The sequence below is a fragment of the Lagopus muta genome, chromosome 2 (assembly GCF_023343835.1).
Source record: "Lagopus muta isolate bLagMut1 chromosome 2, bLagMut1 primary, whole genome shotgun sequence".
Classification (NCBI taxonomy): domain Eukaryota; kingdom Metazoa; phylum Chordata; class Aves; order Galliformes; family Phasianidae; genus Lagopus; species Lagopus muta.
In genome coordinates this window covers 47,321,716-47,349,580 of record NC_064434.1, presented here as the reverse complement: position 1 = coordinate 47,349,580, position 27,865 = coordinate 47,321,716, and the positions used below count along the sequence as shown (strand labels likewise).

General features: G+C 37.2%; 1 protein-coding gene across 1 annotated transcript; it reads left to right on the top strand.

Annotated features, from left to right (window-relative positions):
• The first annotated feature begins 282 nt into the window (after positions 1-282).
• GOPC (golgi associated PDZ and coiled-coil motif containing) lies at positions 283-27,811 on the top strand. Its single transcript, XM_048935717.1, has 8 exons — positions 283-579; positions 13,956-14,120; positions 19,631-19,806; positions 21,757-21,922; positions 23,144-23,239; positions 23,672-23,836; positions 24,066-24,246; positions 24,755-27,811. Exons 1-8 carry the CDS (start codon positions 283-285, stop codon positions 24,871-24,873), a joined length of 1,365 nt encoding a protein of 454 aa, XP_048791674.1. The 3' UTR covers positions 24,874-27,811.
• Positions 27,812-27,865: the final 54 nt, after the last annotated feature.

Genomic DNA, 27,865 nt, shown 5'->3' with positions numbered 1-27,865 from the left:
CTCCTGCCGGCACCGGCTGGGAGCGCAGCGGCCGCGATCGCGGTCTCGGAGCTCAGCCGTTGCTGCCTGGGAGCCACCTGGAGTTGTGGCAGGCAGCGCCAGCAGCCCCCGAGGCCGCCTGTCAGCGGCGTGGCGCATGCGCGCGGGCACGTTCCGCTTGCCTGGCTGCGTGGCCGCGCCGGGAGAGCCGGGACCGCCGTGAGGGCGCGGGAGGGGGGCGACCGAGGCGGGCGGGGGCGCGAGCCGGGCCCTGTGCGAGGCGAGGCCGGGCCGGGCGGCGGGATGTCGGCCGCGGGCGGCGTCGGCTCCTGCGGGCCGGGCGGCGCGGCCTGCGGCGGAGGGGTTGGCGGCGCGGCCTCGGCTCCAGGCGGCGGGGTGTCCATGTTCCGCTGGCTGGAGGTGTTGGAGAAGGAGTTCGACAAGGCCTTCGTGGACGTGGACCTGCTGCTGGGCGAGATCGACCCCGACCAGGCCGATATCACCTACGAGGGGCGGCAGAAGATGACCAGCCTGAGCTCCTGCTTCGCTCAGCTCTGCCACAAGGCGCAGACCGTGTCCCAGATCAACCACAAGCTGGAGGTGAGGGCGCGGCGGCGGGGTGCTGAGGGGCCTGCGGGGTTGGGGCTGCCCGCCCCCGGCAGGGTGAGGCCTGCTGTGGGCGGCAGCCGGACCGCTCGGCACTCAGGGCCGGAGCTGCTTGACGGCGGCTGTCCCACGGGAGCCTGGCCCGGCCCAGCGGATCCCCGGCTTTGGGTTGTGTTGTTATGGAGTTGCTTGTGGGGACAAAAAGTTGTCTTTGGTGATGAAAGAAGCGTCTTGAGCAGCAGATGCCACTGGCTGGCATTGTATTTGCATTATGTCTCTAGGAAGCTTGGTGATCCTTGCAAAATGGGACAAAGGCATCAAGAATCTTCAAGCTTACAAGCAGCAGTTAGAATGTTATTCCTGTCTACAAGTGAATGAAAAAAAAAAATATGGGGATAGGCCTGACAGATCCTCTTGTTCCTTCTTCATACTCCTAGCAGATCAGATTGCCCCCTGCTGAACTGAGTCGAACTCATAATTGAGATCTCATAATCTGTGAGGAGAGTAACTATTCATAGAAATCACAGAATGGGTGGGAAGGGACCTCAAGGATGATGAATTCTTCATGTCTAAACCAGCATTTCAGTAAGGGTGGGAAGGAAGAAGCATCTGCTGGAGCTGAGTTGGCTGGTGCTGATGTTACTCAAGAGGTAGGGCCATGGGATCCTATGATTTATGCAACAGTTGGAGTGCTCGGGAGGGAGAATCTGGGAAATTTTACGTTCTTCTGTTTCGTAGCTGCTTTCCAACTTGAGGCTTCCTTTTGTAGTATATTTGGATGTCATTTTGCCTGTCATTAAAGAGTGTAGATGTTAGATGCCTTCTTGTCTTTCTGTGACGAGAATAGTCTTTGTGCTGCAGGACTGCTGAGAAGTCTTCATTTGGTTATCTTTGCCCTAGGCTAAAAATTGCTAGCATCTTCAGTATCTCTTATAGACCATGCTTTTTAGATTTGTATTATTTGTTCCAGTAGCTTTGAAGTATGGGAATAAGGAGAGCTGCTTAGAAAGCCAGGTGGGTAAGCGTGTTGCAAGAGTTTTAGTGGACAGGCCGGAGGTGTCGGTTCTTGCAGTCCTTTGTATTTTGCTTATTGCAATGAAGGAATTGAAGAATCTTCTGACAGTAACTTGCTCTTCAGAAGGGTTTCCTTGCAGTAGGAAATAAAGTAACTAAATTAGCTTTGGTTTTAATCTGATCTCTTCCTGGTATGAAAACCTTGTTATGCAAAATACCAGTAGAGCTTAACAGAGCATTGGGTTATTTCACAGTAGAATAAATACTTCATTAAGGAAGTTTTGCTAATTGCAGTCTTTATTTCATCACAGTGCTCACTGTAGTGATGTTTACAGTATTCTTCGTATTTATGTTGCGATAGACTTGAATACGCTTTAGTACACAGTTTGCATGCATGCTGTCAAGCTGTACAGCACACTTAATTGTATAGGCATAGTAAAGTAAGATTTATGAGTTTATAGTAGACAATTAGCATTTATTGCATATTGCACAGGACTGGTGGGTGTACCGACTTGTAAAGCAGATGACTTTTCAGATCAGTGTAAGGGAATGAGCTAATACTTTGTAAATACGTCTTTGAAAAGTTGTTTCATGCTTAAATATTTTGAAAGGAATTTATAAAGGTTAGATCCTGAAAGATCAAAGGTTGCTCTGAAAGTAACGCCTCCTTTTTATTTCCGTGGAAACTGGCACAGATACAAAGAGCACAATAACACTTTTTAATAGCGCAAATTTTCAATTACAAAACACTATTTTTCAGCACATTCAACACCATTAGCTGCACATTTTTGCCAGTGATAAACAGGAGCCTGCATGCCCCACCTTGTAAAAATGTATACCAGTGAATGTGACGCACTGTTGCTGCTGCTGAACTTTACCACCCACCGTTTCACTATGCTCACATCCACTGTTTGCTCTCAGTCAGAGTTCAGTAAGTGTGGATGAATGTCAGTGGTTGCCATTTTTCTGCATGGAGGAATTCAATTCCACACCGTTGCTTCATCTACACTTCTGTGTCACACGCCATTCTGTCAGACTGCCCCTCTGCTGCTGTCTGTCACGCGGTGACAAAATGTAATGGAATGTTGGTGGGAAGATTCAACCTCTACTGCCATACCACCAACATCACCTCTGATGTTGTTGGCCAGCATAATAAAGTAGGAGACATTACTTTTGAAGCAACCCTTGTATTTTGGTATCTAATTAAAATCATCCGTGGCTTGGACACATAAATAGTGACAGACTGTACTTTAGTCTTGAATGAGTTGAAGAGCAAAGGATCACAGTTCATAGTTTTAATCATATAGCTATTAGTGTGTCTAGAGTGAGAACTAATTGATACTAAAAATCTAGAGCTAGTGAATAAAATAACATTTTTTTTTGTGAAATATTTTTATTTCTGATAATAGTGTTAGGTTTCATACCTGTGTCCATATAGGAAGCTTTATCTGAAATAGACCGTTAGGAGGCTATAGTGTTGTCTTGAAAGTTGTTGATAGGATCTCATGATTATTAGTCATAAATTTGAAATGACAACTACCATTTAAAGTCTCTGAAAGATGGAGCTGCTCTGTTGAGAATGAATGTCTTGTCTTTTTTTCCTAGTCAGAAATCTCTGTCCAAAATGAAGGACAGAGTTACGTATTGAAAAATCTCAAGAACATTAATACTGAAGTTAGGATGATCAGTGACTTTATTCTCTTTTTTGTGGTGCAAGTTATGGTATATTTCATGACATTTAAAATTGCAGCTATTTTTTTAGCAGCTTGAAGTTATAATATTATACTGCTTGTGCACTTTCATTTGGAGTTTTCATGAATGACATTATTTATGTAGGTACAAAAAAATTAATGATAAAAATTGGGAATATTGTTCTATTGATTGTGGGTTTTATTTCCTTGAGAAGAATCGTCTGCCCTTGTCACAGTTTTACAGGCAAGAAAAGAGAAACACAGTTCAGAACGTGCTTTATCAGCTTAATATCTGTTCTGGAATTGGTGTAATTGCTTTTAAGACACACTTTAGTTAGTTTTTAGTTGGAGTAGATAGAAGCTCCTGCTGTAGAAGTTTCATGGAAGAGTGTTTTGGCACTTTTGTATACACCAAAAGTGCATACAAACTGCCAGAGATGAATTTAGGTAAAATATTGTGCTGGGGATATTTCAGAATTGTGAAAAAAGTGCGTGAGGACAAGGCTGGTTTCTGTAAAGGAAGTGCAATCACTTGAGATGTTGGTTACTATCAGAAGGAGCCTGAAGGCATGCAGATGCACAGCGGATGTATGCAGGTAAGTTTACTCAGGCTTTAGAGTGGTGATAGGTTGTAATTATACTAATAACATTTATGACCCTAAGTTAAACTAAAAAGAAGGAGGATTTATTTTCATATTTTTCCTGCTGGTCACAGATTTGAACGGAATAGCTTATCAAAGAGAAAAAAATTGTTAGGTGATGGAAGCCATTGTCTTTGAGATAAGCTTGACTTGACCAGCATAGCATACAGTGTGCTAAATGAGTGCAGGAATGTATCATAATGGAGGACAGTGAGGGCCTCAGGCTGTTAGAACAAAAGGAGATGACAGCCATTTTAAAAGAGATTTTTCTTGGGCTCTGTCTCTCAGCATTACTGTCAGCAGATGCAAGCTAACAGTCACTGTGTGAGAGACCAGATTTCTAAGTGAGAGGAAGTTCATAGGATTTATCTTTCCTGTTCAGATATTATTTGAGCTGAAAAAAAATGTATGATGCTGACTGACACTGTTTAAATGTTCATTAAAAAAAAAAATTCAGTGAAAGTAAAAGTAGTAGGTTAACGTGCTGGTGAAAACTGAGCTTGACTCTGCCACTTTGCTTGCCAGCCTAATTCTGTAATTTTAAATGAACAAACTGGAATGGAATGTCTGGTAGAGCACACCCTATGTCTTAGTAGTTGGGCTAAGCTAACTGCAGGCTAGAGTTTAAGAAAGCATTTAAGCAAATGTCTAAGAGGTTATTTGCCTGTGTATTTTTGTTACTGTTGAACTGGAAATCAGTTAGTAGATTTAGAAGAGGAAATTCCTTTAAGCTGAATTCTTATTTCTTTAAGTAACTTGTGCTGTATCAGCTAAAGCATGTGTAGTGTGTGTGGGTAACTTGAAGATCCCTATTTAAAAAAAAAAAAAAGCAACTCAATACCCCAAAAAAGCCAACTGTAGGTGGCTATGTATGGTGTTTTTTCATGTAATTTAAGTCCATCTTATGGAGCATGCTGCAGAACTCCTTTGTTGATTAGGAGTACTTTTTAACCAAGATTGGACCATATACTTTATTACAAAGGTCCTTTGGTTTGTTTTTAATCCCCTTTCTCCTTTGACTAATAAGCTGAACTGCACCTACATATAACCAAGGTATTTCTTTGCCCTATGACAGATGTGCCTTTAACACTGGAAACATTTCTAGTAAGAAAAGGAAGTTAATTTATTTTTTCAAATGTGTTTAAATTGTTCATCTCCTCCTGAGGTGTCACTTCTTTGTTTACACTTCTACATTTGAATCTTTTTTTCTCTTTTCAAAATGAAAACTGTTGGTACTGCATGGAATGTGGTTTATCTGGAATGAGATGTGATACAGCTTGTATCTTAGAATTAGATTAGTTTGCAGATGTTCAGGCAGTGGAAGTAAAGTATTCACCTTTTTAAAGGGATGACCTGCATTTAATTCACGTTTTCCTATATCAAAAGTCATGGAGTTGTAATCATGTTTAACTAGCTCACCTTAATTTCGGTCATTGAGTAGTCAAATGCTGAACTGTATTCTCTTTTTCTCTCACTTAGTAGGAGATCCAAATTTTAAGCAATGGGGGTATTTTAGTTTGTAACTCTTAGTTTTGTGTAATGAATTATACTGCGTAGCTAGTCTGACCTCCAAAATAGTGCCAATGATAAAGCTACCAAAATGACTTCTGAAAACTTCATTCTGTATTCCTCATAAGCAATTAGAAGCATAGGCAACTGGAAGTGTATTTATGAGGCATTCAGGAATTAGATGGCTGGTAGCAATGTACCGCCAGCAATTACAAAAAAGTTGTGATTTGTGCACCTCTAAGTACAAACAGAATTTACAGTAATATTAAAAAAAAAAAAACAAAAACCTGACAAAATACATGTACTTGACATCAAGGAAAAACAAAGTAATAGCATGAAATAATGATATGTTGCTGTAGTACCAGGTATTCTAATGAAAGAGATGAAAAAGATCAGTGACTGGCTGTAACAGCAGCAGGACCAGTGCAATGAGATGTTACAAAAGAAGAATGCTCACCTAAATGTGAAGATCTAGGCTCACAGAAAAGCCCCACAAAGGTGGGATCCTTAGCAAGAGATCCTTCCTTAGTGGCAGGCAGCGCTTAAGTGAGTCTAAGAGGGGTGGAGCCAGGCTTCTGATCATGGGTGAATTGCCTCCACCTGTGCTCCCACCACTGAAGGGTCTCTTCCAGGTGCTCAGTGACTGGTTCAGGCTGTAACTCAGCAGTTTCTCCACACTGCCTCAGAAATGGGAACTAATGCATCAATTCACATAGTAATGGAAAGCAAATTTTACATTTACAAGATGCTTTAAAATGTTTTTATGTTATCAATTGTTTAATTGTTGGGAGTTGCCAACGCTACCTCCATACTTACACTAAATTCAAGGGAAAATCTTTTTTTTCCCATATGTGTGGTGTTGGCTTTCATATTTCCTTAGGAAGTTTATTGCTATAAGTTTTGTTGTTAGCTTTCTTACTAGCCATATGAGAAAAAGCTTTTAGTTAATTTTAAGTTGATGTCACATGTCCTGTTTTGGGGTCCTGAAAATAATGAAATGAACAATTTCATTACAAAATTTGCAAATTCAGCCTCTTGAAATAATTTGAGACAAGCTACTCATTTTTGTCATTGATAAGTGGTAAGCATTCTGTGCTTTTGTTGCAGTCAGTGGTTTTTTTTTTTGATCATCCAGGATTATGATTCCAAGGTGTATGATTTATTCAGAAACATGTATTTTGTACAGTGCTGTCACTTCGGCTTTGCAAAGAGCACAGTGAAATGAATAAGGCTGTGTGCTGTGTCATGGTTTCTATTTTGAACAAGTCCTACAAACTTTGTAGAGTTGTGAGAAGTCGCAGCAAGCACTGCTCAGTCTGAAGAAAGAAGCAGATAAGTCAGGGCCGATGGAGCGGTGGAATAGTCCTGCCCTTTGGGGAGCTGTGGCCTAAGTATGGTTCAGTGAAGAAGAGACACAGATGGTATACTGCACAATTATTGTTTTTTTTTTTTCCCAGCTATTAGAGAAGCATAATACTTTGCTTGATAATATCTTTGGCTGATGCCAAAGTCCAGCGGTTCCCAAGAAAACTTGTTAGTATGTTGGCCGTCCATTTCCTAAATGCGTTCCCCATCTCTGCTGCTGCCAGACCTCCTCATGTTGTGTCTGCATCTGCCTGTGTTTGGGCAACAAGCTGCAGTGGTTGCATGTCAGCTCTTGAAAAATTGTTTTCTGTCCCACAGTTGTGTAATATTATGGAATACTTACAAATAATGATTTCACTGTTTGTAAAATATGATCAGTTTTTTAACCTATTTTGCCTCTATGCAACATTTTTCTCTTAAAAAAAAAAAAAAAAAAAAAAAAAAGCCCCCAAAGAATGTGAGCATTATTTCTTGATATTCATGTTGGTTTTTTTGTGCATATACTGAAGCAGAATGCAAAGAGTAGGTGCAGTGTTTGCTTCCTGATCCTGATCAGGAGCAAATGTTTAAACACATAAATACATTTGTTGGTAAACTTTCTGTAGCCTGGTATAAACAAATGAGCACACATTGAAAAAATAAAAGTACCTCATAGGCTTTATCTGTCTGTGAATTTTGGTTTGTTCCCACAGCAAGATCCACTGACAGGGACCTTTCTCATAACCTTAACTCTTGTCAAAGTTGCACACACAAGCTGTTTTATCAATAACAGAATCAATGGAACTAGTGAAATCTCACTTCTGACTCATTTGTCAGGAAAGGTGTTTGTTTTTGGTTTTTTTTCTAATGCAAATAGTGAGCACCCTCCTGACTCACTAAGACCATCCAGTTTTATCACCCGTTTCTCTCCTGTGATGTTTCCACACCATGGCATTCTTTGCCTTTCTGTCCATGCCTGGTTTTGTTTGGTAGGTTGGAGCAGAGTCAGGCAGCTCTGTTTGCAGCTTTACCCTGTAATGAGCCTGTTTGAAACTCAAACAGCAATTCAACTCAAATCAGCAGGGAAGGAAGGTGAAATGGAGAGATTCAGTCATACAGATAAAATGGTTGCCTTGTGTAGGGAGCTAACACCAAAATGATCCTGGTTTTTGTCTTTCTTTTTGCTAGACCTTCGATTAAAGACAAATTAAAAAAATCTTTAAAGAATATTTGTTACATTGAAGACATTTAATGACTGCTTGGCTTATGGCTTTTACTCACTGGCAGTATTACTACAGTGGAAGTTTTTTTATTGTGCTTAGCTTTCCTTTGCTGGAAATCTGTAATGCCTCATCATTTGTACAATACTTAAAATGTTCTTAATGTACGCTAGAAATTGAGATACTGAAAAGTGTGTCATTACAAGCCTCAAAAATCACTTGCTACAATTCAGTGTAGAGAGAATTAAGGTTTTTTTGTTTTTTTCTATTTGTTGGGGTGAGTGATGCCGTTGCTTTGCACAAATAACATTTGGACCTGTAAGCTTGTTTCCATTTCAGCTATGCTTTGATTTTAGTTCTCATGTCTGGGCAATGGCTGAGTATTATTTTTTCATATCCATTAAATCAAATGCAACTGTTACTTATTCTGCTCAGAAAGTGAAAGACCTTTTCCCAAAACTAAAATCATTACTTGATTTCTTCTAAATCTAAATCTAACTAAAATCATTACTTGATTTCTTCTGTCAGCAATCTGCTTGCCCCCCTCTGCAGCTGCTTTCCCTTTCAGAAGTGAGAGGCAGGTTGCCTCTTGTTAATGTGGTATTAATTGCCATCATCCCACTATCCACGATTTTGTAATTCTGGGCTTGCTCCCTCTGAAGCTTTGGGTCTTGGAGCCCACGATATTGCCATCTTCTGATTCCTCATTCAAGCTCTGCTGATGGTGAAAGCTGGTAACTTGTGGTTTTAGTATGCCATCTGTGTGCTTCCTGTTGTGCCCTTCTATACACAAATGTTTCTGTACTTCCTTTTCATGTTACATTTATTCATTATTTCCTTCCTATATTTACTTTGTATGTTGTCCAGGGCAAAGTCCTCGCTTTTATTCTTTTATGTTCAGAAGTTTGCGTATTTTTCTTTTCTGACCAACATCTGAAGAAATTACTAAGTATGGTATGAAATAATGAGACCTCAGTGATATTTATTTGATTTTTAAGACTGTCCTCTCCCTCCAAATGAAAAATGCCAGGTAAGACATAAAAAACTCAATGACTGCAAATGCAGGTAAATGCATTTAAAATGAGCAATTATATTGATAGCAACATATGGGCCTATAACTTGTAGCTACTTGAAGAAGAAATGTGAACAACTAAAGAAGAAGGTCATTATGTATGTTTTGTTGAGAGGTTTGTTTTTGTTTTGTGTTGTTTTTTTTTAATTTTTGCAGTAATACTTTTGAATGATCTGTGGAATAAGTACTTGTTTGTTACTTAGGGCTATGATTTATTTCATTTCCTATGGGGGAAAAAAAGTCATTTATAAATTCTTGAGTGATTTTACTTCATACCCGGTTTCAGTTTTCATAGGTGTAAGATCTCAGTGAGATACAAATCATGATTATAATCTGTGCGCTTTAGATCATTTGGAAGACAAATATACTGCTGTACTGTTTAATTAATTTGACCAAAATCTGCAATTTACTTGAATCACAAACTTATCTCTTAGAGTTTAAAGGTAGATTGATTACATGCCAGTGCGAAGGTAACATGAAGCAATTGCTCTTTCTGAAATAGCACATGTTTTCTGGTACTTGGAGCTAGAGCAAAACGAAACAAAAACACATGGATTTACCTTTAATTTTTAATAGTGAGGAGAAAAAGGTAAGAAACCACGGAATATTGTGCACGATATTTGTGCAGCTGACAATTGTAATCAGTGTAAATGAGTGGAACAGTGAATACAAAGAAATTAGCAGGCACTTCTCTGATATACATTGAGAAATTGGTGATTGTGCTTGAGGACAGTGCTTCAAGTCTTTTCCACACTGACTCAGCTTATGTAACTTCTCAGCGCTTTTGGTTAGAAGTCATTTCTGAGCTGATACATTTATGGATCTCTGAACATTTCAGAAAACTACTATCTATTGTTCACAGACAAAAGTAATGGGAAAAGTGAAGCATTGAAGCAAATGGCCTTATTCCCTTTCATAGAGAAGAAACTTAAATGTTTTTTGATTGATTTCGGTAAGTTTTGGCTTGTATTTTAAGGCCTAAAACCAGGCACTTCCCATTGCCATTGGCACTTAATTCCAGTTTTGAATCTTGGTGTAGGAAGAGTACAGGAGGACTTCATCAAGTCAGAGACAGAAATGAAAATATCCCAAAAAGCACTGACCTTCCAACACCCTTGAGAATAAAAGGGTAGAAGAGTTGTGCCAATACAGCGTCTTTTGTGTCCAGTTCTCTTCTCACTGCGCTGTAGTGCTGTAAGAGGATTTCCCTGGTGGAATCATGCTTCCCTGAGCTGCAGTTCAGTCCTGCTGCTGGCTGTAGGTTGCTTAGTGTATGGACTCACAAATGAGTTAGCAGAGAAACTGAAGTGTTATTCTGCTTATAAATCAATACAATACTGTGTAATACTTGCTAATCAGCACAGTTGTATACCATGTTAAATAAAGAGGATTTTGTGCCTCAGTGGAAGAGGATGAATGATCTGATATTTCCTGCCCATAATATGAGCAGTTACTGTGATTTTTGAAACTTTGTTTGCTGCAGATTAATTCTTCTTCTCTGTTTGTCCTCTCCTTCAGTACTGGTGGGTCTCAAAAGGAAGGATATCTTCTGCCTTTGCATGACCTGTGACAGTGGTGTTATAATGGTTTTGTTGTTTATATTTTTGGTATATATTTACCATTTATATTCATTCTGTTGGATTAGTAGTAGAGGACTCCAGCATCTCTTCTAGTTAAAATGGGAATAAAGTTTAACATTTTATATGTAATATTAGAAATGTAGTAATTTTGCTCGATCAGTTCAAAGACTTGTAAGTTTTGAGCTTTTGAATTAAATTACATATGATTCTTGCTTCTGTCTTGGGACCTTCTAACAGTTAAAGCATACGGTCTTGAAAAACATGTAGCATTTTAGAACATATAAAAATAATTCCCATGTAACAAATTTTGTGTCTTCAAGTTAACTTGTTGTGCATTACAGTGAGACCACATTTATTAACTGTTAGGGGTACGTACTTTATAGGCATGGTCACACAGAAGATTAATGATGATACATCATCTTTGCTGTGTTGTTTTGTTGTTGTTATTTTTGTGTGTTTTAAATGAAAATAATGTACTTTCTGTCTATGACTACATATTCACATTTAGGTTATCTTATATTGCTAGCTTTGTGGAAACTCTCTGGTTTAAAGCTGTGTAATGTTAACATTAGAGGAGGAGCTGTGTTTGCTCCCAGTGTCAATCTAGAAATATTTTAACAATAAAAGCAGTTATTCTCTTAATAATGCAGATAGAAAATGAACAGCTAGGTAGTTTTTAGAACTTACCAAACATGTGTTTTAGTGATAATCCTTAGTTATGGATTAAGGGTTTTATATAAATATGATGTAGCTACAGCTTCTAATGGTATTTTGGGGGTGTAAAATGACTGTAACTATAATTTAGTTCTGCTGGATTCATATGTCAAGTAAAGTAAGTATTTGAAAGTTGAAAGGAATGTCCTTCTGTTCAAAAGCCTTTTTCTCCCATTTCCTCTTCTGACTGATTCAGCAAGTTAGAGGATGTAAGGATGTTAAACAGACAGCCTTCCCTTCAACCTCTGTCCATTACTGTTTACGAGTGAGAGTTTCTGTTCTCTCTTTACTGACTTCTCCTAAATGCTCGTAACCATGAAGCTAAATGGTCTCCTGTAGCTGTGTGTTACTTTTGCCCCCAGCTGGCTTTTCAGCAAGTGCTAGAGCAGGCACCAGTGACCTGCTCTATGTGCAGTACATTTATAGGTATATTGAGATGTGTGCGTGGAGATGCATGACATCTCACCTTCAGTGGCCTTGTTGGAGAGCGCATCTGAGAAGTTGCCAATAAAAGGATTGGTGCAGTTGCCTGTGCAGCTTAAGTTTATCCTCGTTTTGCTTGTGCAGGTTGAAACACAATCTTTGTAGGGTCTGATATTGTGCTCCTGTGCAGTACCACAGCCTCATGCAGTGAGTGGTACTCTCAGAATGCGTGTCTGCATCTGTGATTCTTGTGTTCCTTGCTTCATTTTCTGCCTCTGACTCCTCCTGTTTTACTGAGCATCTTTCAAAAGTTAATATGGAACTGCTGGTTTTCCAGCGGGCTTCCCTTTATAATGTAAACTGAGGGAAGTGAGGATTAAAAACCAGTGGTAGCAAGAGTCATACTGAAGGCCTTTGTCATGGTTTTATGATTTCGGTATTCCACATCATAACATCATGTAGTGCATTGGGAGTTAAAGAGTTGGTGCTCCAGGTGCAGGCGCCTGTCCTGGAAGAGAAGAATTACTGCATTCCCCAGAAGACTGTTTGCTATTCTGTTACCATTTCTGCTCAAGGGGAGCAGATAAAGGCCTTGGTAGGTCACCTGACACTCCTTTTCCAAATCTCACTGTGGAAGGCAATTTCTGCTTTAGAATTCTGTGAAGGTTTACAAATTATTCAGGTTTCTTGTCGTTCCAAAGGTTAGAAAGTGAAAGTGTGTGTAGTCAGTTTCTTCAACACAAAAGCTGAATGCTAACCTGATCTGTAGGGGCTCCGTGGAAGTGGTCAGAGATATTATATAATAGATATAGATATAAAAGAGCTATTGAGCTCTTCTGGACAGTTTACTCAGAAGGCAGCAGAGCTCATTGGCAGGGTTTCTCCCACCCTCTTGTCCTTGAGACACTGGGTAAGGCAGAATAGCCAGGGACATTGTTCTTCATAGCAGTGAGCTGGAGGTTGACTTGACCTGTCTCATCAAGCTGCTGTGTAATTGAAGTGCTCTTGAATCGCCTCTGGAAGAGCCTACTTATGTCTGATAATTATGCTGGAAGCTTAAGGAGGCTGTCCATCTAAATTAGATACCTTAATTAGACCCAGTAAGTACTGATATTCATATCCTTTCTGCTTTTTAAAACTGATACAGACCTTTTAAAGCAGCCTAAGGTAATTGGATGGGAAGAGCGTTGACTTGGTATTCAATGTGAATTTGAACATCAGGATAGTGTTATTAAATATCTAAAATACCTTGCATTAATGTGAGATCTTTTTTTAAGAATTGGTGACTTTTCCATTTTGCTTTTAAGTTCCAGATTTTTGGAAGTAAAAATAGAATCTGAATTTACCTTTAAAGTACAAAACATGATCAAAATTCTCCCCTGGCATCTGCTGTGTTTTCATGGGTAGGTAATAGCTTTAAAGCTTGTAAAAATTGAGGTTATCTTATAAAAATCTACTTGAACTTATGGATAGCAGGTAGCCTGGTAAAAATGTGTATTTGTTCTGTTATTCCTGTTACAAGTATGCGTGTAGACTGTATTTTAACGTTTCAAAAATTTTCTTTTTTTTCACGTTAGAGTTCATGACTGTGATTTTCTACAAACATTTTAGGGACATATTAACTCATGGCTTCTGGTTTGCCTACTTGATTGGCTGTTTCTGTTAAGTTGTTGATAGTAGATCTGTTGTGAATTGGGTTCTTTGATTTTAGCACTGCTTTAATAATTCCATTAATATATTGGTCAATATATATATATTTTTTCTGGTAAGATGTAGTTGTATTATAGTATGAATAGTGCTTTGATGCATGTTGCTATGATTGTAAATCCTATTGTAGTTTTAAATGACAGAATTCTGTGTCAAAGTGGACATCAGCATCAGATGTCGTGGCCTCTGTCAGAAAAATCCAGCTCCTGTTATTTTCACAAGTGCAGTGGTTTAATGCTTGATCTGTGGATGATGGATGCAGTAGAAAATGCAGAGGAAAAAAGCCTGCAAATGATGGAGTGCTTGTGAAGGGCTACAGAGGAACGCATGACAGCATGTACTGTTATTTGTATTATGGCATTCAGCTGTAAAATGTGCCAGCAAAAGATATATTCGTGTGTGTCAGTTCTGATATTATCATTTCTCTAATTACTACAATGGTTTTTATCTTCCAGGCACAGTTAGTTGATCTGAAGTCTGAACTGACAGAAACCCAGGCAGAGAAAGCAGTATTGGAAAAGGAAGTCCACGATCAGCTTTTGCAGCTTCATGCTGTCCAACTTCAGCTACATGCCAAAACTGGTCAGAATGTGGATTCGGGGGCTATTAAGGCAAAGCTGGTGAGTACAGTGGCTTGAATGGAGGATTGTACTTTCCCCTTTCCTGTCTGCAGCTCTTCCTTGTGAGTTATGAATAAGCTGATTATAAATTTTCATGCTAAAGATGTTGGAGAGAGTTCACTTTTTTTCTTTTTAAAATAAGATTTATTGGTAGTGTTTAGGAACCATTAAAAATAATAAGTAAGAATGTAAGTCAGTTTTATGTAGAACTTTTCTGAGCAGTTTATTAAAGCAAAGTAAGAAAATATTGTGATGAATTATATGTTTTTATGGCAGCAGAAGTAGTGAAAGATGATAGCTTCCAATGTAAAAACACAACCAAATCTTCACATGTTATAAAACAGTCTAGAAGTAAAAATCTGTTCTTGATGTAGCAAGAATATAAGAGTAGGAATGGGATTGTTTTGCCATAGGAGGAGATGGCAGATGATGTCACAGTCCTCTCCGTTGTACTTTTTCTTTTAGAATGCTACAGATGCTCTCCATTGTTATATTCCACATACTGTCATAAAAAGACCAATAGACAACTGATAATTTTGTGAAATATGGTTTTGAGAAACTTAGACCTTTAAAATGTATACCAGAAGATAACAGTAATTTAACTGTGGAACTTGTTAACATTGACTGATATCCAGAGTATAGTATGCCTTGTTACTATCTGCAGCAAAGATTCATACTCTAATACTGATACTTTTAAAATCAGGACGTGGTGTAATGCTGACTAGGTTCTGATTTCTAACTCTTTGCATAATTCAAAGATTACCATCTAGCTGTTTTTGAAACTGTTTCACAAGTTCCTTCCAAATAGCAAGTCTCACCATCTGTGAAATGTTAAAATAGTCTCTGCTATTTTGTCCTGTTAATTAATGTAAAATAAAACACAGCAATAGGCTCACAGGCCATCTAGGCTGTTCTTTAAATAAGACTATCCCAAATTCTTTCGGTTTCACATCCAAAGGGTGTAAGTGAATTACAGCTGTATTCTTACATCTACATATTTGCATGTTCAGTATAAAGAATAATATTTTCTGGATTATCCACACCTAGTTTAGTCTGTATTGAATTATAGCTATAGCTAAAGGTTTTTTAGAGCCATTATTAACTGGACATGTAAATAAGAGTTAGTTAAATACCACCCACGTATTCTAAGTGCTAGGCTTCAGGTTTACATGAAGCAAAATGATTAGCCAACCAATTTTTAGCACGTGATTTTCATTCCTAAATTTTATTAGTGAGACTTAACTGTTGAGTGATGCAGTCATACTTCTAATGTGTTTCTTTCTCCTTACTTTGTTAGAAGCAATTTCTAAAGATATATTAAATCTCCATGCAAGTGACCTCAGCCTGTTTTAGGCAGCTAACAATAAGTACATTTTTTTCTTGTATTGCTTCAGATTTTATCCATGTTGAAGTTGAATTTGCTAACAGTCTAGGTTGATATTCTCTCCTTTATTTACACGTAGCTCCTTCTTTTTTTATAGACTTGAGGGCTAATCTTTTGAGGTTTTTTTACTTTGCCTTCAGGGATTTTATAGTTTCAGTGGAGAGAAGCTCAAGTTTAAACTCTTGTAGATACAGAAAACTGTGAAGTTTCATATAGCTTGAGCAAGCAAAATTGAACTTTCTTAAATGACAGTAAAAATGAGAAGTCTGAGTTTTAGGTAAATAAAAACTGTCATGCTGACCTTCTGGCAGTTAGAAATCTCTGTGCCAAAGAGAGACTGTGTCAACAGTGTATGTGGTGTGAGAATAAACTGCTTTTGTAGCAGTTAATTTGCTGCTTTCTTTATTAACAGTAACCGCTCTTCTTTTGTATGTAGATTCTTTATATAAATATGGGCACTATAAGCTGTAGCTTTTAGGGGTGATGTGTTTGCTTAGTCTAAGCATGATAACGTTTTTAGTATGAGAATGGAGTTGCATAATAGATTTATTTTCTTGTGCATAACAGTTTGGTTTTTTTTTTTGTTATCTCTCACCATCCTGTAAGTCACTGTTGTAAAATGCCTTTCGTTATGCTTTCTGAAATGAAAAAATCCACTGTCAGTATCAAGTACTGTATTATAGAAGACATATTTTTCTGTGATATGTTCAGAAAACTGCCATGTAGCTTATTTACCTATCAGTTAAATGGCTTCTTAAATGTCAGGACAGGAAGTAAATTACCTTCTTCTGCTTTTCCCTCTCAAGTATTACAGTGCTTTTCATGTTATTGTGCTGTTCTTTATAGTTCTTGGTATTTTAGGAGAAAGTATTGTTTTCAATACTATAATAAGGTTAGGGTGTTTTTAATGATAATCACAATGAAATACCAAAATTGCTACTAAAAGCAATTAACAGCAGTTTGGTTTTTAGAAATTCCCTGTAATAAAATTTACCTGCTGGTAAATTTCTTTTGAAATAGGTCTTTTACTTTAATGCACTTTCTTAAAGCTCCAATTACCTGTTTCTCTAATTATGGAACTCTTTTCTTCTGTCTTAAGTCTGTCCTTTCTGTGGATGAATTGGTAAGTATACTGATTGCTCCCTCCCCTTTTTTTAAATGATTAAGTGCTTTTGTTTTGTGTGACAACTTGTATATGTTGGCCTCAGAAACTGGCAAGGCAGATCTGTCTTGTTCCATCTTCCTGTCACTTGGCAAAGTGCTGTGTGAAGAACTTTATTTGCATTTTTAGTTCGTCTGATAGAAAATTCTGATAGTTCTTCCTTATTTTCTCTTTTTTCAGTTCTTTTTATGGGTGTGATTTAATGTATGTCGTGTACTTACCTGTTTAACAGCCTGTAGGTAGATTCTTCTTTTCAGTCTTTCCCAGTGATAGAGTTGAGAATTTTCAAACAGCTTTTCTACTTTTATTACACTGTATACCTCAACCTCAATATCATTGCTCCTTTTTTGGTTTTTTTTTTTTTTTTTTTTTTGGAAAGCCACTGGTCATCTGATAGCTGTAAGCTTTGATTATCAACATGGCAGTTGCGTTTTTGCTTTCTTACTTGTTGTATTAGCAGCAGAAAATACAGTTCTTTATATTTACTAAAATTCTGTAATGCTATGAGCACCAGAAAGCAAGAAACATGATTCTTTAACATGCTCATTAAAAAAAAAACACGTATTTGGAGTCTTTTATCACATTACACAGCAATTGCTCAGGGCAAGACTTATCCTTTCAGTACATCCTCTGTGATTCTGTACTGCAGACCTTCAGCTTTTCTTCATATAGTGATCAATTGAAAAGAGTCCAGTGGCTTCTGGGTCACAGAGCAGCAGTCACAGTAATGGAGAAAATAGGAAGAAAACTGGGATTAAGTTGTTCCTCCTATTTTAAATACACCATTTAAAATGCATAATTAAAAGTTATTCCACATAGGAAAATAACAGATGATTTTCTTTTAAATTTAATTTAGACAATGAATCAAATTCAGAAAAAAACTCTGTTTTTAAACTGACTACTTTATGATACCTAATGAGGAAGTGCTGTGTATAAGTGCTGTACCTTCATACGCCTGCTTCAAATTCTAGTCCTTTCTCAAATTTTCAAATGAAAGGAGTCCTAAAAGAGAATGCTTACACCAACAGTGGGCCTGTACTGTTCCAGCACCTGGATGCAGTCTTGGCAATATGTATATAACTAAAATAAATGCTAGCTGCAGGCAGACTCTCCAGCTAATGTAAAATGAGTATTGTGTCTGAACTGCAACATTTCTTACAGCTGAAGTATGTGTCAGATGCAACACAGTGTTTTGGCACCCTTGAATTTCTGTAATTGCCTTCCAGCTGCTGGCAGTAGACATATATTAAAATAGCCCAGAACCATCATTACAGCAGAGAGAACTGGAATAGTTTTAGAAACTACTGTTCTTCAAATGTAGATTAGCCAGAATTCTTGATTTATGAGTGTATTCTGCAGGTCATAAAAGGTTTGTTGGAAAGTAGTTGGAGTCATCTCACAAGACAACTCCAAACCCAAGACAGAGACCAGATGTGTCTGTGTGGCAGGTTTTGTAATGTATGTATCAAGTCAAACCGGATGTGAAGCTGGGTCAGTGTAAGAATTACTGTGCTTGCAAGAATCTCTCTTTCACACTTTCTGAGCAATGTGCTGGGCAGTTCTTGGCCAATACATAGAGATGTGTAATGTATCTAGTTAGATGAATTGAGTACAGGTGTTTAACAGATGAAAGAGAAGTAGAGTCCACCAAATCCACAGTTGTCTTTCTAGCAAAGGGCTACAAATGCTTACATACGTGTTGTGAAAATACCTCTTTTTGGTTTCTATGTAGCAACCTGGATTAATTGTTCAAAATGTATTAATACAACCCTTATCTGTTGTTTTGTTATCCATGCTTGGAATAATGAAAAAATACATTCACCATTTCTTTAAAGATTTGTCTTGCCAGTTCTGTAAAATTTTGTTTCTGTCCCGTTGCTTCTTTAGTAGCACCTCATGGTTTTATTTGTTTAGTAGTGTAGTTGATACAAGTAAATGCATTTTAGTGAATTTAGTTCTTATTGCTTTTTCCAGTTGGCAAGCATAGTTAAAATGGAACAGTAATAAATCCTGTGTCTGCTGTTTTCGTGGTTTGCTGTTTGCTGAGTTTGTTCTCGCTGCTTTGTAAAAGAGATATAAAACAAGATACAAGAGATACAAGCAATCAAATGAACTCCTCCTGTAGCTGATTTAGTAGGATAATGAGTTGAGTTGAGTGTGCTAATTCCTTTTAGTTCCAGTGATCTGGGTTTTAGAAAAGATAATGGCTATGCATTATCTGTATGTTATGGTGGAGCACTATGGAAGTAATTCTTATTTCCGTAATTCCTTTCTCATGAGGAGGGGAAAGGTAGTGAAGGGCGATAGATTTCTTTCTTTCTTTCTTCCTTTTATTTTTTTGTGATGAAGTTAATTTGTACTTATATCTCTTTAATTTTGTCAGGGTAAGTAGCATCATATATAAAATGTCTAGTCTTATTTTTGTGGTCTTAGGAATCTAACTTGGAAATATCCCTGGCTGGACGTTTCTTGGTTGTTTGCATGATAATAATGGTCATTTTAAAAACTTACAGAACATTTAAGCATATGAAAAGCTCATTAAAATACTTAAAGAATATTATCCACTTGAGATATGTTGTGGTTTTGTATTAACTTTTTTATTTTAAAAATAATGTTCCCTCTTCTTGCACGAATCTCCCATCTTAACACAAGAAAAAGCAATAATGTGACTCTCTACAGAGAGTGGCAAGAAGTGCTGTTGCTTATTTCAGTCCTTGGACTTTAAGATAGCATATGCATAATGTACAGGTGTTGTAAGCAGGATAAAAATAATGTTGAGAGCACAAAGTTGAGTTCAAGGCCACCTCTCCTCGTAGCTGCAGTAGCTGCAGTGAGAGAGTCACTTTTGTTTCCTGCATGTCCTAGAAATAGAATTATTTCACACAGAAATACTAAGTGCTCTTTTATTATTAACTTTGATAAAAGCTTTCTGACTTCTTTTTTTTTTTATTTTTGTCTTCTAAGGAGAGAGAACTTGAAGCTAACAAGAAGGAAAAAGTCAAGGAAGCTCAGTTGGAAGCTGAGGTGAAGTTGCTGAGGAAAGAGAATGAAGCTCTTCGTCGACACATTGCTGTTCTTCAGGCTGAGGTTTATGGAGCAAGATTGGCAGCCAAGTACTTAGATAAGGAACTAGCTGGAAGGCATGTAAAATCAATCCATGTCCTTAGCATGAGTTTTAGTTGTTATTGTTACAAGACTTCTGTTTAATACTGGAGAGCTTGTAGCACAGTGTGCTTGATCTGTGCCTGGTATTTCTTAACACCATGACATCATAACACCATTAACATCAACAAATATATATAAAGTCACAGTTTTTAAAGGGCTAGAGAGACATAAATAGATGCTGTAGGTTTCTTGACCTTCTATTATTCTGTTACCAAATCAGACTTTTCCTTGTTCAATATCTTCTCCACTGCAACCAGTAAGTGTTCTCTCACAGCATTTGTTGGTTTCTCTTTTCCTAGGTTTTGTACTATGTTCATAAGTATTAGTGATAAGTATGGTAGAATGACCACAGTGAAGCCAGTCAAAAATCATATTGTACTCCAGAAGTTTAATTTAAAAGATTTAAATTTTCCTGTTGGGTAAATCACTGTGTTACACAGCCTTCATGAGTACATTTTTAAGTATGAGTTATTCTTAGTTTATTTATAAACCTTTGTTTCCTTAACTTTTAAAATTGTTAGCAGGAAGGATACGTGCAGAGGTACCTTTTCTTGCAAGAAAAGGTTCTGTGACATGTTTATCTAAAGTATACGTGTACTGGTCTCTAATAACTTTAACATATCACTGTGATAGCTCAATCATAGTAGTGCAGATAAAGTAATGTCAGTTATGCTGGTTTAAATTTGGCAGCATATGAGTGTGATATTTCTACAACATAACTGCGATAGCTGGCAGTAGATAACTATGGTAAACTTAGATGCATACAATTCTCATCTATGTTAGCAGCATGGTGTTACAATTATGCTCCTATTCCTGAGCTCTCCAGTCCCATTAAGGTCTGCAAGGATCTTTAGTGCCTATGCTTAGGGCTCGGGGTGCCCTGTGTGTTGAGGTGGGCTGGAGATACCGTTGTTCTGAGACACCTGGCTTTGCAGCATTGATCTTTTTTTACTCATCCCACTCTTTAGCATCTAAGTTGTCTTTTTATCACTGCAGAAGCACTAAGAAAGCAGTACAGAAATTGCCTTCTGTACTTATTTTGTGGAGACAAGAGATGGTTCATGATGAGGCAGTTCTGATCTGACTGATATTGATCAGTCACTTTATCTCTGTTTGACATCTATCTTAACTACTATGTTCTTGCATTGTCCATCTAATTGATCATTTGCTTGTTATATTTGTGTAGTGATTCAGCAATATATTAATTCTTATCTTGCCATGAGCACTATTAAATACATTGTACTGAGCTGGCAGTTTGAATCTTTTCTTGTGGGTCTGTTGCCCTTACAACTAGATTTAAATTTCCTCTTTAAAATTTACATTACTTATTCCATCTATTATGTTGTTTTTTTTTTCCTTTCTTCTTTTTTTTTAAATGAAAAACAAGATAGCTGCATAAGTCTTCTGAAGACAGTTTTTGGAGCCTCTGGTCATGGGGAAAGCCCAGCCACTTCTGCTTTTTGCAACTTTGTGTTTAAGAGGTTGTGCTAGTCACACAAATGGTCACTTCTGTAACTCTGTTTATTCTCTTCCTCTGCATCCCCAAAGGCAGGTCCAAAGTTAAGAGTAGTCCAAGTAGGAGGAGTCTTGTATTTGCAGTTAATTAGACAAGGAAGAATCAAAAGATGCTTCACATTACAAAGAAGAGCCATAGGGTTGTGTTCTTGTTGTTTTTTTTTTTTTATAAAATTTTCTGGATTTTGTGTGGTAGATGAGCTGTTTACAAGCCCTTTAAGCTTATGAAGAATTGTATACATGCATGGCTGTTTAAGTTTAACATGCTCATCATTGTCACAACTTGCAGTTACTGCACTTACACTAGTCACTGCATGACTGCATGCTGTAGTCTGATGGAGCGTAAATTGTACAGTGCACTGATTTTAAGTTGCCATATAGTGTGTTGTTATTCTCTTTGTCATTTGTAGAGTTCAACAGATTCAGTTACTGGGTCGAGATATGAAGGGACCTGCTCATGACAAGCTCTGGAATCAGCTTGAAGCAGAAATACACCTTCACCGTCACAAAACTGTTATTAGAGCTTGTCGAGGTAGGAATGATCTGAAACGACCAATGCAAGCACCACCAGGACATGTAAGTTGAAAGAGTGACTCATTCCTCTGTAATTTCTGATATTTGAGGAAAAAAAGATGGGAGTTAGTTCTTTGATTTTTGTGCTTATTTTCACTTCACTTTTGAGTTCTTTTAACTGTCACTTTTATATATATGTAATTATTTTATATCCTAAAGTGGTTTGTGTTAGAAGGGACTGTTAAAGATCATCTGTTCCCATACCTGTTTCTTCTCCAGGATAAATAACCCCAATTCCCAGCCTTTCTTCACAGGAGAGGTGTTTCAGCCCTGTGATAATTTTAGTGGCCCTTCTTTTGACCCACTCTTGACAGGTCCATGGCTCTGTTACTCTGGGGAACCCAGAGCTGGATATTGTAGAGGACAGATCCATTCTGAATAGCATGTCTACAGTAGTGACCATGTGAAAGACAATTCTGCTGCCTTATCTAGGAACACTAAGTCCTTTTGAAAATTGTCTCTGCTGTGTGTAGTAATATGAATTTAACGTGTGTAGCCTTGGTAGACGTTGTCTTAGCTAGCCTAGCACATGAACTATTAATAATCCCCAGCATTCAGTGCATGAAACCAAACTCTTTCAGGAAAGGGCATTACTTTGATTGACCTGTTTTAAATATCTTAGTTGTTCAGATGGATCTTACTACTTATGTTCTTAATGGCGTGTAAAATATGCTTTATATGTGTGTGTGTATGATTTTGAGGATATGCACAAATGCAACAGTAAAATAAATACTGGGATTAATTTAGCTTCCTTTCTAGTCTTAAATTGAATGGCTTATGATGTAGTTTGTTTTTAATATAACAAGAATAAACCCTTTTCTGGGACTGTATTGCATCTGTCATTTGATTAGTTTTAAGTTACAATTTGTCGTACAACATTCCAACAGTGATCAGCATTCCTTTATGTAGTCCCTTTATATTTTTAATATATGGCTACTTTTCTTGCTTTTGGAAGTTACGTGTAATTACAACACTCATCACTGAAATAATTGAAATAATTATTCTTGTCAGAAGTGCATAATAAGAAACCTTTTCTGATTTTGTAACCTATCTGTAAGGAGGCACTCAGGATTGACATGCCTGGTGCTGGTCTGTTGCTGATATACTGTCCTTCTACAAATAATTAAAAAAAAAAGTCAGAAATGCATCACTTTTTGGTTCATGTGTTTGTATTTACAGTTTATTGAGTTTTTATGTGTTTTGTTTTATTTTATATCAAACTAGGATCCAGATGCCTTAAAGAAGAGTCAAGGTGTTGGTCCAATCAGAAAAGTGTTGCTAGTTAAAGAAGACCATGAAGGACTAGGAATTTCAATCACAGTAAATGCTTTATTTTCCATTACAAAGAAGAAGCAATTTAAATTTGCACTTCATAAAATATGGAACAGTGAATATATCATTAGAGCACAGCAATCAAAAAGGTTGCATTATGTAAATTTGTAGCTATAGTTGTGTGACTTGAAGAATCCAACTCATTCTGATTGATTGTGAAATCCTTAAGTTTATGTAAAAGTTAGATGTTCAGTGTTTGTTTTGGGCTTAGGCCCTAAGTTTGAAATTTGGCCGTTCTTCTCAGGGGAGAAGAATTAAGAGAAACATCTCATACCATCTACTTCGATATTCTCTTTGTCCAAAACATTCATTCTTAGTTTCTACAATAAAAGTTGAAATAAGCACATTAAGAACAGCTATTAGAATGCTGGTTTTCTGCCAGTGCACATTTCAGCTGATTAAAATTCTTGTTTTCTGCAGGGTGGGAAGGAGCATGGTGTTCCAATACTGATCTCTGAAATCCATCCTGGGCAACCTGCTGATCGATGCGGAGGACTACATGTTGGGGATGCTATTCTGGCAGTAAATGGAGTTAATCTAAGAGATGCAAAACATAAAGAAGCTGTAACTATCCTCTCCCAACAGGTCAGTTGGGACCTGTTAACAACAGGCAAATTTATGCACTTCCTTTATTCTGCCTATTGAATTACCTTGACTTTTAATGTTTTCAGTCAAAGAGTATTATTCCTGAAGCTCCATCACCTTACACTGTGTCCTGTTGTGTCTTACAATCTATGAGAAAAAGGCTGGGCCAATATTGCTTCAGTTAAACCTATGTCCCCTTGAATTTATTCCTACTTTGGTTTTATTCTAGAGAGGCGAGATTGAATTTGAAGTAGTGTATGTTGCTCCAGAAGTTGATTCAGATGATGAAAACGTAGAATATGAGGATGAGAGTGGACATCGTTATCGTTTATATCTTGATGAATTGGAAGAAGGGGCAAATTCAGGTTCTAATAGGAAAGAAGTAAATGTGGATGTCAAACCCTCACAAGGTAACCTTTCTAAAAAGTGTTGTATTTAATTGTGCGGTCTCAGTGTGCAAACCAGTTTCTAGAGAACACTGTTCTTGTATTAATTGTAACATTTATCTTCTGTTAATTCAGTTAACTTACTAGTAAGTTGTAAGCTCTTTTGGTTGGTCCCTTACTCGTTGGCCTGGTTTACTTAGAACTGAATTAACTAACTTTTGTGGTTTTTGTGTATTGTTTTTTTCCTAATCACTTTTTCCCAGTTGGTCTTATTTTTTCCTGACTAGTCTAGGTGTAGTTAATTCCCTGTAAGCTATTATTTTATTTTGTTCACTTCTTCAAGTATGTTTTTTCTAGATCAGAGATGTGTGTCAAGAGTTCATGTTTTCCTTCTGTAGTGTTTTGCTTAAAACATTAGCTTGTATTTTTAGCACTCTTTTCAGGACATTTTCTAGTTTCTGAAATAAATCTCACTAATCTACGATTCCCAAGATTACTTCTCTCCTTATATAAAATTTCTTTTTTCTTGCAGTGTTTGACAAGAAACCAAGTATTGATGGACATGAAAATGGAGACCTGGGAAATTCAGTTGAAGCCTCATTAGGAGATGCTGCACCCAAATTAACCCGTTCTGCTGAGTCTTTATCCTAAAGAAACAAAGAAAGAAACAAACAAAAACAACTGGACAGATCCCATCTTTGGGAACAATTGATAATCAATATTGACTGCTCCGAGTTTGCGTATACAAATGTAGGTTGTAAAATGGTAATTAAAAGTCAAAGGGAACTGTTACTGTTGCCTGGAAAAAAGGCAGTTACCTCAGGGCTTCATTGTGAGCATTTCTAAGTGTGGAAAACTGTCTTTTGCTTGACACACAATGGCTACTTAACACATAGCATGTGAAACTAATTTCCTTTTAATAATAAGCACCAAAGCATGGGATTTCTAAAAAAGATAACCTCAATACCTTCAGCTTTTAATTTCTCTTATATCCCTAAGGAAGGAAAATAAGATGTGACCAGCTTTATTTTCACCCCTTGATATTTTAAAGGGACAACCAGTGTTTAGTTTGTTGTGAAACAAGCTTTGACTCTGGAAGGTGAGGGGGAACTGTATTGTTGCATACCTGAATTTTCCACTTGGAGTTTTTGATTTGTAACTTCCAAAAATAATGTCGGTTTGTTTTGTTTTGTTTTGTTTTCTCAGAATAGCAAAACTTTCTTGCTTAAGCAAGGCCATCAAAACCCAAATGCAACAATGGAATAGTTGTTAGTTATGACCCATGATAATGGGTGAGCTTTTTGATATTATTATTTTAATTAATTCACTGCTAATTGTTCCATATGAAAATTGCTCGGAGCATATTTAAACAGGGTATTATCGGGTTTTACAAACAAAATTAGTTTAAAAAGATATCCACAGTTATATGTGCCCTTTGGTATTCTTTTCTGAACACCATCAGTTCAGTGTGCTTTCTTGAATGGATGTGGTTACTACCCGTGTGGAGCTGTCTGAGTTGGTCATTATTAGCTTGAGCTTATGAAATGCTGAGTACTCTCAATAGGTACTGAACATATTTCAGTTCAAAGTAATCTTTAAAGAAGTGAAAATAAAGTGCATAGTACTTTATAGGAGGTGCTCAGAACTGTACAGTGTCTGGCCCTATCTGTTACTTTGGGGCGATTGTATTAACCTGTAATTGTCTTACTGTTGAAAGAGAAAAAATACTGTTTTTGTAACAGCAGTGTATCTGAAACTAGCTTTTATTTGGTGTACATCTAAAAGCCCATGGCATGGTTGCAAATGGAAATGTTGAGGATGGCTTCTTGGCCAGTTTCTGGTATAACTGCAGATATACAAGAACTGACCTTGTAGATCTTTAGGTGAAATGCAACTTTTTTCCATACACAGACTCTCTTTGTAATCACATTTATTATTTTACCCTGCTAAGATAGCTTTCTTATTTACTGCTTTGCAGGCTGTTGGACTGTAATGTGAAAAGATTTTATTATGTGACAGTGGAACTAATGTGAAAAGACATTTTTGCAAGTGTTAATATGTAGGATATTATGTACCTAAAAAAAAAAAAACCTGGATGGCCTTTAGAGTAACATCAATTAATTTTACCTTCAAAATTGTGATGTAGAACACGGTTGCTTGTTTCTCCTAGGAGCACTATATATATGTTAATAGAAAAATCCTAAAAATGTATATACTTTATTCAAAGATTTTTCTATTTATAAATCCCTTAACTTTGCTATTTACAAGATTGTTTCGTGTGTGTGCTTTTATGCATGAGTTCCATTCACTCAGTGGAGTTACTTGGTTCATTTTTTATAATAGCCTTTCTCATATGGCATACTGTTTGAAGGCTTTTAGAATAGTCAAACTTGTACAGTTTTCACCACACAGGCACTAGTATTTAAAAATGAATTTGTGTAAAGAAGAAACAGGTCACCAGACATATTTCTTTTTCTGATGCATCAGAAATTACAGGCATGTTGGGTACAAATTAGCAGATAAATCCACTGCTAGAACTTCACATTCAGATTGCTGTGGGTATTTTTTATTTTTATTTTGTTTAATTATTATTATTTTTTTTCCTCACAGTTAGTAAAGTAGAATGCACTCTGAAATGGTCAGTGGCCTAGAACACTCTATGCTCTCTGGTAGAGAGTGTGATTTAAAGCTGAGTAGTAATTTTACTGTCTTTGAAAATCATAGCGGTATAAAATTTTGCTGCAGTTGTAAGAAGTGAGGCTGGTCCAACTAATCTAATAGCTTTTTAAAAGCACTGAATTTGCCTGCACATTTTCCCTGTATCTGAGAGGAAGTTTAATTTTTTTTATTTATTTGATCTTCCTTACTTTCTGGCATAGCTCATTTTCCATTTAGCCCATTGATCTATTCCAGCCTGAGGTGGGAGAGTATTTCTGGAGTTATTTTCCTGACATTCCTTGTCCACCTGTTAAGATGCTGTACGCTTTTCTTTATCATCTGGAAGTTGCTGGATCCTTTCTCTGTTATTTTGTCTATTTTTAATCTATGTATGAGATCAACAGAAGGAAAATGGCTGAGGAGAATGACTAAGAGCAGACAAATCAGGTATCAGTAAATCATCACTGTGTTTCTTTCCCTGCAGTTTTTATAATCTTTGTTTAGAAAGCCCTGAATGGGAGGAATTTGCACAGACACTCCAGTGGCTATACTCCATCCTTAGTACCAGCTGATTTAACATACTTGTGTGCTGTAGTCATACTGATATGCTTTGAGATTAATATTTAAATTGAGAAAAGGTTTGCAAGTTGAGATTTCCAGATTCAGTAGACAAATGTGTATTTTTTCCTTTGTCAGTAACTGGAAGACTCAGTCCTGCTGATCTGCAGAGGTTGAAAGAAATAGACTTGGAAGAATTTCCGAGGAAAGGCAGTATTCAGACTTCATTTTTATTTTTTAAAGTGTGAAACCGTTTACTGGCATGTATATATATTTTTACTTCAAGAATAAAATGGTATTCTAAAGAAAACTGCATTTTTTTTCCTAGTAGATAATTCCTTGCCAATTAAAAAAAAAAACAACAACAAACAAACTTCATTGAGACAACTGTATTTTAAGCTAAAGGTAGACAGTGCTTGTTGGCATC

What these genes read in the sequence shown, in the direction of transcription:
- GOPC (XM_048935717.1), top strand. Translation starts at nt 283, where the DNA reads ATGTCGGCCGCGGGCGGCGTCGGCTCCTGCGGGCCGGGCGGCGCGGCC. An exon ending in AGATCAACCACAAGCTGGAG is followed by an intron (nt 580 to 13,955) that starts GTGAGGGCGCGG and finishes TTTATCTTCCAG; the next exon opens with GCACAGTTAGTTGATCTGAA. An exon ending in TGCAAGCACCACCAGGACAT is followed by an intron (nt 21,923 to 23,143) that starts GTAAGTTGAAAG and finishes ATATCAAACTAG; the next exon opens with GATCCAGATGCCTTAAAGAA.